The sequence below is a fragment of the Dermacentor silvarum genome, chromosome 1 (assembly GCF_013339745.2).
Source record: "Dermacentor silvarum isolate Dsil-2018 chromosome 1, BIME_Dsil_1.4, whole genome shotgun sequence".
In the NCBI taxonomy this organism is placed as follows: Eukaryota; Metazoa; Arthropoda; class Arachnida; order Ixodida; family Ixodidae; genus Dermacentor; species Dermacentor silvarum.
The window spans coordinates 393,401,726-393,419,517 of record NC_051154.1 but is presented as its reverse complement, the minus strand read 5'-3'; the positions used below and the strand labels follow the sequence as shown (position 1 = coordinate 393,419,517).

The 17,792-nt window shown below is 43.4% G+C and overlaps 2 protein-coding genes across 3 annotated transcripts in view; both read left to right on the top strand.

Moving 5' to 3' along the window:
- LOC125942482 (uncharacterized) overlaps positions 1–17,792 on the top strand; it is a 354,793-nt gene that overhangs the window by 258,870 nt on the left and 78,131 nt on the right. The gene's annotated exons all lie outside the window — the stretch shown is intronic.
- LOC125942481 (uncharacterized) lies at positions 14,150–16,095 on the top strand. Its single transcript, XM_049660672.1, has one exon. It carries the CDS (start codon positions 14,156–14,158, stop codon positions 15,353–15,355), a length of 1,200 nt encoding a protein of 399 aa, XP_049516629.1. The 5' UTR covers positions 14,150–14,155; the 3' UTR covers positions 15,356–16,095.

The following is a 17,792-nucleotide window of genomic DNA, read 5'->3' as shown; positions in this document are numbered from 1 at the left end:
CCGAAGGCAAGCAAGCAAGCGAGCAAGCACGTTGGTGTGCGACATCAGATAAATACCATACCATACCACAGTGGCGCACCGACGGGGGGTGGGGGGATTCGGGGGTTGTAACCCCCCCCCCCCCCCCGAGGCCGGCTTAACCCCCCTGTTTGTTTAACCCCTTTTCTTTCCTTGCGCCTTTGAGTACTGCAACTACCATGTAATTAAGACGCGCAATCGTCTGCACACTCGCAATAAGTGCATTTTTTTACAATTTCCCGTGAGGAAATTGAAATTAGTGCTGTTTAGATGGTATTGGCAAACTGTCAACCCTCCCCCCCCCTCCCCACCGGCAGAGATCCTGGGTGCGCTACTGCCATACCATACGTGTAGCCTTGCGCTGTACGCATTGTTAAAGCTGTATTCTTAGATAGATAGCTGATGTAAGGAATTATATCGCAAATATATACTCTGCAGTCAGAAAGCAAGACATGACAATTGCAAGAACAACTGCCAAGACAGTTTGCTCTGCTTTAGGTGTACGTGTTTGTGCTTCACATGAAAGAAATGCTGATCGAAAGTTATCACCTCAATTTATAATTTTCTCTAAAAAAAACATTTCTTGTGACATTGGTGCAGTATGTGATTCTGCACCAACTTGACCCAAAATTAAGCATGCTAACATGAATGAATTACATTTTATCGTTGCATGAATTTTGTATTTGCCGAGTCGGAATGGTGATGTGTATGTATGGAACAGCTTGCGCACTGCAGGCGCTAAAGAAAAGAAAGAATGGAAGAAATAGAGCGTTTTAGTCGCACCTCAGGTAGTGGTCCACCACGGTTGACAGTGAAATCGTAGAATAAAAGGTGAAATAGAAACCCTCTGTACAGTGCTGTTTGCTGCGCTGTTTGTTCAGTATGTTCAGATTATATTCTCTTATATCTATGAATGGTGTATTACATAATTACTTAATTTATGAAACAACGTTGAACAGGGAATGTCGCTGGAGCCAGCGTTTGTTGCTGCCCTGACGAAAGAGAAGTGCACTTGTCGAAACGTTGGCTCCAATGGCATTCCCTGTGAACGTTTTTTTAACGTTCTTTCATCAATTCAAGCGTCCATCTTCCCTTGAACTTGTGTCATGTTTAAAATTACTTCATGAATCATTAGCGCCGTCGCAGTGACTGATGGTTCACAAATCCAGAAAACTTTACATTCGCATTTTTGATTGTTTGCAATGCTGTATCAGTGTTGTACTTTTTTTACAAAAAAAGGTGGGTTCTGTTCACCTCATGTTGAACAGGATTAGTTATGAAAATATGTACGTGAGATATATCTATCTCACGTACATATATAAATATGTACGTGAGATATATCTAACGTACATATTTTATTTTCTGGTGCGCAGCGTTACAGTAGTACACTCTAGTAGCGTGTTACGTTCCCCTAACCCTACTTAGATTCTTTTGAGTACGTGGCCCAACCTGGCCATAAATGACTTGTTTTAAATGAAATAGCATATAACTTGGATAGATTGGCCTACATCGACCTCCGCCTTCTGTCAAGCTTTAATAATCAGGAGACGTGAGAGTGTTGGAACCCTGCCCGTCTGGTCTGGTGCCCTCTTCCGCATATGTTGCGATGCTTTTGGAGCGTTCATTAAACAATGGACCACTTCACTTCTTATCATGCCGGCGTTTCTCATAATTAAGAAAAGAAATATTATAAAAGGACCACATCCAGCGTTGTATTGAACTCTGCATTCCCGATGTGTTCGAGCATCGATCCCCCGCAGGCTATGTTCATGAAGGTGCCTGTGAGAAAAGTTCCCGTCAAGACGGCTTCCTTACCAAATTTCTACATAATTTGCTTAGATATGGCTATAGATATTCACAATGGCAAACCAAGCAATTATACAACATAAGTATGACCACATCATGCGCAAGAAAAATGTGACCAACGGAGAAGGGGGGGGGGGGGGGCAGATAACCGTTTTTTTTTTTCGCGTAGTCTTGTTCCCTGTTTTGCTACCTACTTTTGCGTAGTTTGTTAATTTTGCCTTCTCTCCTGTGAAGAAGTGTATGAACCGCCTTGCTCTTGTGCAGAGTTATTCCGTTGTTTCGTATCCGTCAGCCTTGTTTGGCAGCTTGTATATGGTTTGTATGGGTGTACTGTGCTTGTAACGCATTGCAACGCCTTGCTTGTCCAAATCCTCCCATTCATTGACTAGTTTTTCTCGAGCAGTACTGTTACGGACATTTAACGTGACCCTCGCTGGAGCATATTTCAAGAAAAAGCCATTCTTGCGCATGAATTGATTTCGTACATCGGCACTTGCCGAAAAGTACGGATACGTTGGTGCTGCATTGTTTACGCCTTTGTCAGAAACAGTGGACTGCGGAAAGTTTGGGTAGTTTGGGCCAACGTTTATAGAACAACTGGTTTGGGGTGCGAACTTCGCGATGTCCCAAAATCAGCGGAAACGCTACAGGCAGTACCTCCAGCCGGAATCGAACGTTCCAGTGCCGCGGCAAACTCTACAGTACGTGCTCAAAAGAAAGAAGTCCTCCACTCCTGCAAGTCAGGTACGTGTCATTACTGCAGTTTTTGGTATTCAAAACTGCGACTACTTGTGAGTTCTACTGTAACAACGACGCGCCGGCGTACTCGCCGGCATCGCCGGCACCTGTGTACAAGAAAAACGTGCCAAGTTTATTCGTTCGTTTTCGTTGTTTAAAAGCGGACTAATTCTAGGGTAAACTGGAAGGCGAACGGCTTTAAACATTAGATAACGGTATTGGAATTCTATCAGTTGCTTGGGGCACATATCAAGCTGTTGTGCGGCATCTGGAAACTTTTTACGCATCTGCTGGCAGGATTTTGTTTGCTCTTCTCACGCGGCTTTGGCTGTCTGTAATGTCTTGAAATGGCCGCTTGTTTTTGAGATAAGCATGCACACACACTTCTGAAACATTTCTGTACCCATAACCGAGTGAAAAATCGGTTCCTTAAGGAGCTTGTTGTGGTATGTATTACTGTGTGTGTGACGAACAACATGCACAGCTGACCACTTGATCACATGTATACCGCATCTACATGAAATAATTTATTTACACGTGGAACAGTAGCCTACATGTAACCCTATGTAATGGCACAGCCATTGCAAGATCACTAATGGGATGCATGGCTGAGGAAGGCAGTTTGTGGTGGCAAAACACCTCACAATTGCTATCAGTGCATATGCAGTTCAATGGCAAGCTTGAGCATGTGGAACATTGAAAACAAGATAATAAAGAGAACAGGGGACATGTTTCGAGATTATGATGCCTTCAACAAAGATGTAAAATTAGTATAAAAAGTAACTAGTAACGTGACCCTTCACATTACTGAAAGAATTTAACTCAAGTATGTTACCCACCACAGTTTCAAAATGGTAACGAGTACATTACTAAGTTACCAAAAAAAGTAGCGCATTACCGCCAACACTGTTTAAAGAACATGACGTGTGGTGAGCAAGACTAATGATAATGGTTATCAAGTTGTCTGTGGTAAAGTATGTGATAGTCTCATAGAGTATTTTATGCAGAGACCGAATTGACAAGGGTGAAACAAGAATAAGGGGCTGTATAGTAAATATGCAGCATACTTCAATTCCCATACATAATGAATCCCTTAATTGCGGTTGCGAATGAAGTTAATTGCGAACCAAAGCAGAGCTCTCCACAGGTGACAGTGCAAAAACAGATAATCTCTCCAAGCTATTCGCAAGTTCTGTGGACTGTCACGCCGCCCCGCGGCCATCGGTGAATTTTTTTCAGAGTATCGGAGTAATCACAGGTGGCACATCGGTAGTGCTTGCTTGCTTTCTTCGTGGTGGCCAGTAGGGTTGATTATCTCTGTTTACGCATCGTTTGTGCAAGATGAAATTCAAAAGCAATTGCATGTGCTGTGTGCCGCAATGCACCAACAGAGCTGTGGCCAGTGAAGGGAGCCTCCACTCGTTCCGGCATGCCGGTCAATTGGCATGCCGGTCACACCACTGATGAAAGTGTGCAGTGCGCATTTCGTCAGCAGTGACTTCTTCGGGAGCCACGTAGGTAATAAAGCGACAGTTCTTAGCTTATGCGCATTATTTATTTCGTTTTTCTACGAGAATCTGTGTTAGTTAATTTTTTTTATTTTATTTATTTTATTACCCACAGCGCCTTAACAGGCATTACAGTGGGGGAGGGTATACATAAAAAGATAAAAAAATACATACAGTGTCAGTCACATAACTAATAAAAATAACCACTAATAACAATCAGTCACAAAAATACAGATGTCATTGAAACAAACTTGAACGCGGTTATGCTAACATACAAAAGAAAACATCATTAGACATAACAGAGGCAATGTTTGACGGCAATTGGTTCCATTCGCGGATTGTTCTAGGAAAAAAAGACAATCGAAATAAATCAGTCTTGCATGCGATTTCCCGTACCTTGAACATATGATCAACTCTGTCTGAGACATAGTGAGGTGCAAGCAAATATTTTGTATTTTCAATCCCGACACGACCATGGTAAACAGCATGAAAGAATTTCAATCGCATCTTACGTCGACGATTATCTAAATGCTCCCAATTCAGTGTTTCCTTTATACTTTTCGCCCCAATAGTCCTGCAGTAATTTCCTGACACAAACCCAGCAGCCAAGTTTAAAATGCTTTCCAATTTATCAATATCTCGCTTTGCTGGGGGATCCCAGACTGTGCAGGCATATTCAAGCAGTGGTCTAACATTGGTTTTGTACAATAATGCTTTAGTAGGTACGGGAAAAGTTTTGGCATTGCGAAGCAAAAAGCCCAACACTTTCCCAGCTTTGGCTGCAACGTAATCAACGTGTCTCTGCCACCTTAGCGAAGATGTAAAATAAACATCTAGGTATTTGTAATCTGATACTTGTTTTAAAGGTACGCTGTTCAGATTATAACTGCTCGTGTGTGGATATTTTTTTCTGGTAAATGTCATGTACACAGTTTTTTTTTGCATTTAACTTCATATGCCACTTTATACACCACTCGTTGATTTTCTCTAGATCTTGTTGGAGAACAGCAACATCATCAATGCATTTTACTTCCCTGTATAGCACGCAGTCATCGGCAAATAAACGCATCTGAGACTGGATACCATCAGTTATATCATTTATATATAATAGAAATAACAGTGGTCCCAGCACAGATCCTTGAGGTACACCGGACGTGACACTCGCGATCTGAGATTGAGCCCCGTTAACAATGACAAACTGCTTTCGTGATGCGAGATATGATCTTATCCAAGATATAACCTGCGGATGTATATTATAAGCTCCAAGTTTTTCAATTAAGGAAGCATGAGGTACAGTGTCAAATGCCTTCTGGAAGTCCAAGAAAGCAAAGTCTACTGAGAGTCGATGATCGAGGGATTCTGCTATGTCGTGTGTAAATTCTGTTAATTGTGTAACGCAGGAAAGGCCTTTCCGAAACCCGTGCCGAGCTGGATCAAACAAACAATGTTTATTAATATGCGCTACAACTGTAGTATACAAAATATGCTCTAAAATCTTGCAAGAAACACATGTCAAGGACACTGGCCGGTAATTCGCTACTTCACTGCGTGCGCCTGACTTATAGATCGGCACAACGCTCCCAACTTTCCACTCGACCGGAAGACAGGACTGTTCTAGACATTTGTCATCAATTATCTTTAAATATGGCGCGACTGATGTTGCACAGAGTTGGAGAAGTCTGTTTGGCAAGCCGTCGGGGCCACAAGCCTTTGACGCATTTAATCCCAGCAACAACACCTCAATACCACGCGCGGAAAAGTTAATGTGATCCATCTCGCCTATTTCGCTTCGAGGGTCCTGTGTCTTCCCATCAATTCTGACCACTGGGGTAAAGACAGAGCTGAAGTATTGATTAAAATTTTCGGCCTTGGCAATGTCGTCATGTACCGTGTTACCACCAACGACCAACGACGGAACAGCTACCTTGTCCTTACCATTTCTTTTAACATGCTTCCAAAATTCTTTGGGATTTTGTTTTAATCTAAAATGCATAGATTCGGAATAACAATCCTTTGCATTACGAGTAGCAACTTTCACTTCGCATGTTATGTTCTGCAATTTTATTTTATTCTCTTCTGTAGGTAACTCTCGAAAATTGCGATAGCATCTCTGCCTTTTCTGTGTTAGTCTGTACAACAGTTTTGTAAACCAAGGTTTACTTTTAGCGCGCCTTCTGGTTAACACCCAGGAAGGAACAAACTGATGCTTTAGTTCCACGATTTTTTGTTTAAATAATGTCCACAGGTGAGCTACACTTTCAGTCTCAGCTTGTGTTTCAAAAACTGTTAGATAGGAATCTAAGGCCCCGTTAATCTCAGCCACGTTAGCCTTCTCAAAGTTGAAAATCCGCCTATTAGGACCAGTCACTACTTTTGCGTAACTAATATGCATCTCGCACACCACGGCACTGTTATCGCTTATACCAGGTACGACAACACTGGAGAAAACTAGTTCAGGTTGATTTGTCAGTATTAAATCTAAAATATTTTCTCCACGTGTTGGTTCCAACACCATTTGGTGAAGCGCAAAAAGGTCGATTAAGTTTTTCATTTCTTGACTACAGCTTTCCACTGTGGTGACAATATTAGGCTGCTGGTGCCAGTCTAGGGAATGATGATGATATGTGGTTTTTTGTGGCGCAAGGGCCAGGTATGGCCAAAGAGCGCCATGACTGATAATGCTGTGTTAAGCGCTGATTGATTAGTTGCGATGATAGGATGTAACATGGCTGTAAAGTGGCCTAAAATCAATCGCTATCGTAGAAGCGTAAAATGATATATAGTATAAAATTATGACAGTGATATGTGGAGTGGTCTATGGGTACAGTACGAATGACAAGTGATCATGAGGCTAAAATGCAAGGATATGGAAATAGGACGTATGCCTCCTTAAGGCCTTTGAGCCCAAAGGCTCGGATGCAGGTGCTTTCTTTAATGCAGCTACCGCAGCAGAAACCTCTGTTAGGAGGCCGTGCTACGGATTTCCTGGGGCTATAACATGAAACCCGTGTACATCTTTTAAAAATTCGAACAAGGATTGGTAATTAAAGAGAGGTTCTATACCTAAGATCATTTGAGGGTGAAGTGGAATTTGCTGTCGTTGTGGTAATGGAAAGTGCTTTTTCCTATTAGCGTTTAATTCAGTGCATTGCAGGAGGACGTGAAGCACGGTAAGTGGCTCACCACATCACACGTGGGTGGATCACCACCGGACAAGAGGTAAGCGTGTGTACTGTATGTGTGTCCTATCCTAAGTCTGCAAAGTGTTACTTCTGTGCGGCGGTTCTTGGATACTGGCGGCCAGTTTCCAAGATACGGTTTGATAACGTGTAGTTTATTTTCTGCTTCTCTATCCCACAACCGCTGCCAGTAAGCCCTGAGCTTTTTCTTTAGGGCGGGCTTGAGGTCCATTACAGGGACATTCGTGGAAGAGTTGACAACGTTCGCGTGGACGGATGTGGCTAGCTGGTCAGCCAATACGTTTCCTTCAATCTCTCGGTGCCCCGGCACCCAGCATACCACGACATGTTGCTTGGACGCATAGCCAGTCTAGGGAAGGCAAGTTAAAGTCACCACCGATTACTAACGTGTCTGTCTGCAGCGTTTCAAGTACTTTCGTAAGCTGTAACAATGCGCTCACGGAGGAGCCCGGTGGCCGGTAAAAACTGCCCACAAGCAACACTTTGTTATTAGGTAGTATCAGCCTGCAGAACACTGCCTCATGAGCGCCTACGTCAACGTTGACCGTGCTTGACGAAAGACTCCTATCTACTAAAATGAACACACCTCCACCGTGATAATTTCTATCCTTTCTATAGGCGGTGAAACTAGCTAGAGCCTGTGACAGTGTATTGCAGCAACACGAACAACGGCGTGGCTTTGATCCCGAGTAAATGTACGTGGGCGAGCGTCAGAAGTATTTTCTCAGGTGTTCCCTGTATCAACTCGTAGTGTGAGGTTGACGCGGTGTCTTGTTTGGCCATAAACGCATGTTTTCTTTCTCACTGCACCCCTTACTCCACCATGCGGCCAAGCTCGAGCTGTGCACTGGTGGCCAGCACAGCGAGAACATACTAACATTTAAGATAAAAACTGGCATGTTTGTAGCACTTTGTCACAGCTCTAGATACGTTAGAAGACGACGGACGTTGACATCTGTGCCTTCCTGTACGGCCTCATGACACAAAGAACTTTTCGAGGACGCAGGCAGCCCAAGAACGTAATAAATGTGCATCTGCAAGGCATTCTCACGTGCAACAAGCTTATGTCGTGACTCTTCGCCACTTGAACAATACTGCATCTGCACCAACGAATTCACACTTGTGATAACCTTAGTGATATACTTCCTTCAATTATCGAATATAAATATCTGCTCATAACTCATTATGCAAAAGGAGCTCGAGAACATCACAGAGCAGTAAAATGACTCTTTGTCGTGAAACGGCAGTGTGCGAAAGACAGGCGTTGCGGGCCGCTGTGATTAGCACGAAGGACAAGCTTGAACCTTGATAGAACCTTGATAGAACCTTCCTGGTCATAAATAAATTCCATCTCGTGTGACGTCTGGCAGACATGTGACGGCTGCAGACAAAGCCCTTTGCAAAGCGAGACGCGCTGCAGGCCATCACGCCGCAACATATAATGTGCTTGGGGTTCATGACCTCTTCCCCTTCAATGAGGCACCGTATCTGCGTTTACGATGCGTGTATGTGGTGCATGATGTCACTTAAAGACAGTGATTGTGAAATAGGTAGAGCCAACTTCAAGCACTAAGCCAGATATGAGCTGTCATGAAGGACGCACATGTTCTCAGGGGTTCCTATACTCTCTGCGGGCGCTGTATTGAGTCGTCCCGCATGCCCCTTATTGGCGACGGAACTTGCAAATAGGTACACCAAATATATTTATAAAATTCAAAAATACAAAATGCAGCTTTCTCTCTGATACTGTACAGCCATGTGAAGGTCACTTTGTGGGTGTGCAGCTTGTGAGCACAAAGATGGCAGGCACTCTGGTAGCTGGGCCCTCATGTGAACATCAGCATTGAAATTCTCTTAAGTGTCCAAAAGTTATTGTTTTAATGCTACAAGTAGCAGTGGGTCTGAAGACGTCAAAGTCAAATAATGGAATTTTAATTCGAGTGATGAATGAAGGCTTGCAAAACCTGTCCGGTCTGTCATCAGCTGTTCAACAACTCGCAAAGTAAAATCTAAGCATAAAATGAATGATATAATGAGTGTGTCACACCAGTTAATTATTGTGATCCTGATACAATGTGTCATACCTAAGTTGACCAACTGCCATGAGCCCCCACTGCTTCTAAATACAGGGGAAGGTGCATTGCAAAGAGGGCACAGCCAGAGGTAGCAGATGGCAGATTAGTAGAATTTCTTGGGATCACACTTTTCCAGGGTCCTGTTTGTCACCTGAGAGACAGTTGTTAAATCAAGGTAAAATGTTTGCAACCGTTGCTGTTCATGAGCCGCAACATTCTTTAACTGAGGTAGCTTTGCACTTTTCTGCTCCATTCTGAAATTGACATGTTGCAATAGGACTTGGTCTAGAACAGTGTGTAACCTGCCCATGAACCCAAACTCGCTCATTCTGCATCGTGTGTGCGGACACAGAAAAATATAGATATTGCACATGAAGCACACATTATCCGGATGTCCTAACCTGCCCCTTAATTTTTGAATGTACACCCCCAAGAAGGGGACCGACCAAGTCGTACATAAAGTCCAGATAGCAACAACTTGATGTCGAGTATTGTCTTGCATCTGAAAGCACGCACACCGATTTCTTTGGGTGCTGATGCCCCATACTCAGGTTTAGGTAGAGTTCCCTTAAGCTCATTCATTAAAATATATATTTAGGACAACACAGTTTTTGTTTGCAATAGGCTCTTCTGATTGTGCTGGTTAGCCTTTACCCTCAATGGTAATATCACTAATAGTGCTACTTTCTTATGTCCTCTGTAGGTTTCTTGTGAAGGTGACAATCATGTTAGTGGTATCTGTAGACGATGAAAGTTGTTGTTCTGCTTGGTCTTTCAGATAAGTCCTACAAACCTCAACAACCAATCCATAGATGACAGTGGTGAAGATGAAGCCGCAAATTCTGGGCAGATTGATTTCAGCCTTGCTTCAGAAGTCAATGCTGGTGCAAGCACAAGTGCATATGTCAATGATGAAGAACAAGACAGTAACGAAGCTGCAAGTGAAATAGACAATGCTTATGAAGACCCAGTGAACTCCAGTTATGATGAACTTAATTCTTCATTTGAGTTAAGTGATGATAGTTCGGAAGTCGATGAAGTCTGCAGTGTTGATGAAGACACTGAACCAGAGAACGGTGCTGAAGAAAATGAGCATCTATCCCTAGAAGATGATGAATTTGACACATACTTTTCAAAGCTCTCGGAGGAGCACCTACCACACCAGGCAACAACAAAAGCACAGGCTCTTCTGCTTGTGCTAGCATATGTTGTAACTTCAGGCCTTACATGGGCGCAAGTACAAGGACTGCTAATACTAATAAATGCCTTGTTTGGTGAGAAAGTTGTACCAAGCTCTACATATGCAGTGAGGAAGCTATGGAAGAACAAAAAAGATGCACTGAGGATGCATCTGTACTGCCAGACCTGTCATGATTACCTTGGAAAATACAATGATGCCAGAGGCAAAGACACCATCACTTGTGTTTCCTGTGGCAACGAGAAAAAGCTGCAACATTTAATGAGCAATGGAAGTTTTTTTCTAATGTTTAACATTAAGCAGCAGCTTTTGGGGCTATTGAAACAGGTTGGCAGTACCCTGGTTTCTAACCTGCAGAAGATTTCATCAGGTCCTCATGTGCCAGGTGTTTACTCTGACATCACAGATGGCCTTCTTTACCGAAGTGTTAGGAAACAGATGAACATGACGTGGAGTGACATCACTTTGACCTTTAACACTGATGGAGCACCTGTTTTCAATTCAAGTAAAAACAGTATATGGCCAATTTAAGTACTGATCAACGAACTTCCAGTTTTAACTCGTTGGCACAATGTACTGATCTCAGGTGTGTGATTTTCAAACGTTCACCCGCCTATGCACCTCTACATGAAGAGCTTTGTTGAAGAGATCAGTGGCATGGGAAAGTTGGTGTGGTCAAATTCAGGAAACATCATACAGTCAGCAGTGCATGCTCTTGTGTGTTGTGTGGACTCCCCAGCAAGAGCAGTTGTCCTGAATAGGAAGCAGTTTAACGGATATTTTGGGTGCAGCTGGTGCTTGGAGCAAGGTGTAACTGTAGATGGTAAGTGAGCTCATTTGAACAGTATTTTGCTAATAATTGGAACAGCTATTTTCCATGTCTATGAGACAAGCGATGTGGGTTATGGATTTTGGTCTTCTTTGTATGCGAGGCACACACACTAAAACACGGGCTGAAAAAACAAAAAAAGCCTTTAGTGACTCGTGTTCCTGGTACCTGTTTTTTGTGTGCGCCCTTCATGTTCAAGGAATACCAGAAATGTATTCTAAAATTTACTTTCCTGAATAAACATACACAGCAAGGTGTATGTAATTGACACTTGGCAAAAATGTTAGTGCACATGTGCGAGCAACTATATTTCCCAACCAAATAACCTCGACCACAGGGTAGCAGAAGGAACTATTCTTTCCATTCAACACGCGTCCCTGCCTTTCCTTTATTTCGTTTCACCCTTTCTCTCTGTACACCCCTGTACAGCTTGCAACGAGGGGGGACATTCCTGCAGAAATTTTATGGAAAGCCTTTGTGATGCTCGTACGCTTGCTGGAATGTGCAGGGGCGAAAGCACTTAGAGTGAGAAAAGCAGTCCATGAATGAGAGTTTTCGGTTGAAAAATATCCTTGCATGAAAGCCAACTTTCAGATTTTTGCAAACTGTCAATTATTAACAAAGGCATCACTGTGTCTTGCTACTTTTGTTTGGTTGGTGAGTACTGTGTACTTTTTTACTACTTTATAATGCCATATTGTGTTCAATAACTTTAGGTGGTGCGCACACCAATTATTTTACACCTATCGGGAAAACCTTGTACAGAAATGCCTATTTACTGGAAACTGGAAGCTGTTTCAACAAAACTCATCCCATCTAAGAATGTGAAAATTGAAGCGTTCGCTTTCTTGCCTAAAAATGCATAACAAAGTGGTAAGGTAATATTTTACTTTAACAGTAATTTATACTCGTAGAAAATGAGCAACTTAGGTTGTTATAACATGCTACTAAGCCATTTGCTTTTGTTGTATGATGTATATGTGCAAAGAAACATACATCCTTCATTTCTAGTACTTGATGCATCTATTTCGCTAGCTTTTTAGTCGATGTGAAAGATGACTGCAGGAAATGTTAAGCCTATTTTAAACGACTCATGAGAATTGCACATCCTGGCCTAGGCATGTTCGTTTCATGATGGGCACAGTCGCAATGCACACGGACTATAGAGGGCGCGCGAGGTGATCCATGATGGCTGGCACACAGATTGTCAGGATGGCCAACTGCTCATCCCTGTCGTAGCACGCCAAGCTTATTCTCATCGGCTGCTGAAAAAGGTAGCGATAACGCTACCTTTTTTGCAAGAAGGTGTCTTTAGCAGACATGATGGATTACCTTCAAACCTGCAAAACAAAAAAGGAAGGCGCCCGTGCCTAATAGCAGACAAGGAATTTATGAATGCTGGCCATGTCATTTGTCGCAGCGTCCCTCAAGGCATGCAATGCTGAAGCTTTTACTTTTCAAGGGCTGTTTGTACAGACATTGCACGGTCAAGGCAAACCTCATAGAAATTCGAGTTTATTTTTGACAAAGGCAGTTGTATCAATATGCATTAGCTTTCTGTTGTATGTTCGCTTGCCTTGCCAAACCTCACGCGCCCCCGCGTAAATGCATAAATGACATGTTTGAATATAACAATTCACGGCCCTTCTAAATATAAATGACTATCTTGCATGTCCGGCATGGCAAGCTTGTGCTTGTTGCTTGTTGCTCAGTACATGGGCATTTTTGCATTTCGCCCCCTCCATCGAAATGTGGCCATTGTGGCGCTGGATCAAGAAAGTTAGATTAGTTGCTTCTCTTGCTCTTACATGGACTGGTACTGGATAGCCCTTCAAGTGCAATGAATCGGAGCATAAGAAACCTGTCGTAAAACCGCGCTAAAAATTGAGGCCGGAAGAACACTTCAAAACACAGTTCTGCAAACGTACGCAGCGTTGCATATGGCCTGGTAAAGCTATCGACCGCCTCTCAAAATTAACATGCCATTCATTAGCCACTGGTACTCGAAAACCAGACACAGCTGCCTAAGGGGTCTACACGTAATGAACTGTTGCAGTGGCGTCCTGACAGCCTTATCATGTCACTAGGGCATAGGCGTAGACTCTTTAGCGTGTCTTATCGTGCCACCTTGTTCACACAAGCTACAGCGACATTGTAAAAGCTTAATGCATAAGCTTTCGTGAGTGATGTCGACAGTTAGCGTTTTGCTTAACGATGCCCCTCCAGAAGAAGTATTTGGCCGCAACAAAGTGTGCGATACAAACCATCACTGGTACAGTCGCATGCTTTCCGATTCGAGTCACCCACTACTCTTTAGACACGCGTCCGTCGGATAGGAATGAAGAACTATATCATCCTATGTAGCTCGATCGGTGCACTAAGGCACCAATAATTTTAAAAGATTCTATTTTCATGACATGAATGAATGCTGTCAGCACATCACAAATGCACCCGCACAAGCGGAGCCAGTGCGGATAATCCTTACAGCATTTTTCCCACTGGCCACTGTGTGCATTGCAAATATGGTGTCCCTTTTCTGGTTCACTTGTGCCACCAAGAGATGGGCTGACAATTCTCTGTATGGTCTATCTCTGAAATGTTTAGCTACAATAAGTGTTTTACTATATTTCTTATTTCCACTGCACTGCCTAGCTCAACATCCTAATTTTAAGTATCATTCCGATGCTCAATACAATTGATATGCTTTGCCTGCAGGTACAATGAAGTATCTATTCAAGAGCCAGAATGCCCCAGACAGGACTCACAGTGGTGTGCTCAAAGCAATGGTTCAAGCAGCTCGTCTTAAGGAACCTGTCCTTGGAATCAAGGGACCATCGACTCTTGTCAAGTTGCAAGGTCTTGATCTTGTTTGGGGACTACCTCCTGACTATATGCATTGTGTGTTGGAAGGTGTTACAAAGCAGATCACTGAAATGTGGCTATCATGCACTGGTTCTTCTTGGTACATAGGCAGATACTTGAAGGTTGTGAATTCAAGGTTGCGTGCAATAAGGCCGCCCATAATTTTCTCAAGGTCAGGACGACCTTTATCAGATCGGGCATATTGGAAGGCTACTGAATGGCGCTCTTGGCTTTTGTTTTATTGTCTTCCCTGTGTGTCTGACCTACTGCCACGAACCTACGTGACACATTTTGCACTTCTTGCAAAGGCAGTCTTCTTTTTGTTGAAGGACATTGTCGTAGAAGCTGAAATCAGTGCTGCTGAAAACTTGCTCTTGTCATTTGTCCAGCAGACTGCAAAACTGTATGGAGAAAGTGCCATGACTTTTAACATGCATCAGTTGTTGCATCTTTCAAAGGCAGTGCGGATGTTTGGCCCTTTGTGGGGTACATCAACATTTCCTTTTGAAGATGGTATTGGTAAGGCACTCCAACTTGTAACAGCTGCTAAGCATATGCCTGTCCAGATTTCTGAGCGGTGCATCATGCATCAGGCATACCGAAATGTGTCCGCACAAATGGAACTTTCATCTTGTTTATTGTTCGCAAAAAAAGAGCAAGAGCATACATATAAAAGATGCTCTCAGACATGTGCTTTGGGACAAGCGCAACCAATTTCTGACGTTCCAGAAAATGTGAAAAGGCTTTTCATATCACAATTTGGTTGCCTCCCCAGACTGTGCAAGCATTTCAGGTGCCAGGTTGGAACGATTGTCATTCACAGCTCTGAGTATTCTGTGCCAACAAAAACATGTTCTTGCTATGTAAAAATGTCCGATGGCATGTACTGTTACATCTTGGCTATTTATGTCGCTTCTGGCACTATGTACCTTCATTGCCAGCAGCTGCTTACTACATGCAGTGCATTTGATGTGCCACACATTTTGCAGTGCCATCACCCGCCTCCATCTGAGAACCACTTCTTGTATTGTGTTGAAGATGTAACCTCACAGTGTGTTTTTCTAAATGTTTGTAAGATATCATATTTGTGTGAGTTACCTAATAAGCTTGAAACAAACTAATTTAAATTGAAAGGTTTACTTTATACGAGGTGTGTTCAAAAAGAAACTGAACTTCTGAAATAGCGCACCAACCGGCAGAGGGAGCATGCAGCGGCTACTGAGCGCATGTAGCGGCAGGTTTAGACAACCAACTGCCATTTGCCGCGTTTCGCTCTGGCCGTTAGTTGGCGAGCTACAGCTGCTGAAGTGAGCACATGAACAAGCTGTTCTTCGGATTGGTGCCAGAGTAACAATGAAGGAATTGGAAGAACAGTGTGTGTGTGTGTGTGTGTGTGTGTGTGAAGTTCTGCTTCAAACTTGGGAAAACTTTCACAGAGACATACAGTCCTCCCCAAGCATACGGGGAGGACTGTATGAGTTGCACGCAGTGCTATGATTGGTTCAAGCATTTTGAAGATGGAAGAATGTCGGTCGGTGACAATCCCAAGCCTGGACGACCTTCCACATCCACAGATGATGACCACGTCTAGAGAGTTCGAACTGTGATTCGTGGAAATCGTGGTTTGACTGTTCGAGAAGTCGCTGACAAAGTGGGTATCAGTGTAGGATCATGTCATGAAATTTTGAGTGACAAACTTGGGATGTGTCGTGTCAGTGCAAAATTCGTGCCGTGTTTGTTGAGTGACGAACAGAAGCAGACCCGTGTTGGAATCAGCCAGGAACTGCTCGCTGCTGCCAATGATGATGAAAACTTTCTTAAGAACATCATAACAGACATGATGATGAGACATGGGTTTATGGCTATGATGTTGAAACGAAAGTGCAGTCATCGCAGTGGGTGGCCAAAGGTTCTCGTCCAAAAAAAGCACAGGTTGAGTCGGTCAGAAATGAAGGTGGGGTTGGTTGTGTTTTTTGACTGCAAAGTCATTGTTCATCAGGAATTTGTGCCACGTGGTCAGACGGTAAACAAAGAAGTTTACCAGGGAATCCTAGCACGTTTGTAAGATTCTGTGCACAGTAAGAGGCCTGAATTGTGGGAAAATCGGACTTGGATGTTGCGTCATGAGAATTCCCAGGCTCACGCGTCGCTCCTTGTCCGCAGCTACTTAGTGAAGCACCACACTGCCTATTGTGCCCCACCCACCATATTCTCCGGACCTAGCCCCACAAGACTTTTTTCTATGCCCCAAGCTGAAGACCACCTAGAAATTACGTCGTGAACAAACTGTACAGGAGATCGAGGGCAATGCAAGAAGAGACCTGTGCGCCATTCGAGAAAGTGCGCTGCAGGAGGCTTTCCATAGAAGAAAAGATGGGAAGAGTGCATTGCAAGTAGGGGGGACTACTTTGAAGGGGACAGCACTTAAAGTGTTGTACCATAAGCAGTAAAGGTGTTATAGCAAAAGTTCGGTTTTTTTTTGAACACACCTCGTAGTTTGAGACTGCAGATACAGCTTACCTGCACTAGGTTAAAATCTCGTGAGTTGTACAGTAATAATTATAGGGTGGATTTTTAAGCAGTAATAAATGTGGCTATTAGGCACCTAAAACAGGCACTCTAATCTTCCCTTTAGGCTCAATAAAGGTCCACAGTGAGCACAATAAACTTAGCAAATCGCGACTTGTTTTGTGCACTAAGTATGTGTAGCCAATAGGGAACCAGCGCTGTATAGGTCGCATGCCTAAATGAGCCGTATCACGTGCCACCTGGGGAGGACACGTGGCATATCCCAGCCCCTCGACCAGATGACCGGCTGTTTTGAAGCTTGTATGCTTGAGTGTTTGCATCGTCTGAAATAACATGCTTCCGTGACGAAGCATTCAGCCAGCACCATCAAGTGAAGAAACGATGAAATAAGATTTGAAGCTTTAGTTGCTTTTGAACAGCATGCCGTGGTGAGCACACACACCTGACTAATGCATTGCCAGTTGCGCCGCTCACATGCTAATTGCCTGGTTGCCTCCGAACTGTAGCAGTCATGTTGGCCTGCGCTAGTGGTTTCGAAGGGATAACTCGGCTTGAGGACCACTTCGACAAAAAGCACTAGGAAATAGTGAGAAGCTCTTCAAAGCAGTGTACTGGTGTCGAACAGATAGGTGCTGTGGCACAACAGCGATTCCGAAGCCCAGATGAAATGTCGCTCTCAAATACATGAAGGCAGCTATGATGTTACAAGTTAATAAGTGAGCACCTATTGCTTTTCATAAAGCAATCAAGACGAGCTTGGCTACTGTCACGTGTTTGTTCATGTTTCTTCACGGTTGCATTTGGTGAATTGTAAGCTGAAATATCCACGACGCTGCATGCGATAAATCGGGGTGTTGGTTGAATTGCACAACTGTGCTGGTTTAATTACAGTGCAAATGCTTAGTTGTCATCAGTGCAGGAAAAGCACAGTGTTTACATTATACGCGTTTTTAATTGTGATGGCAATGTGAAAAGTGAGAGCATGAGATTACAGTGGTGTCATAAGTTGCACAAGGCATGGTGAAATCA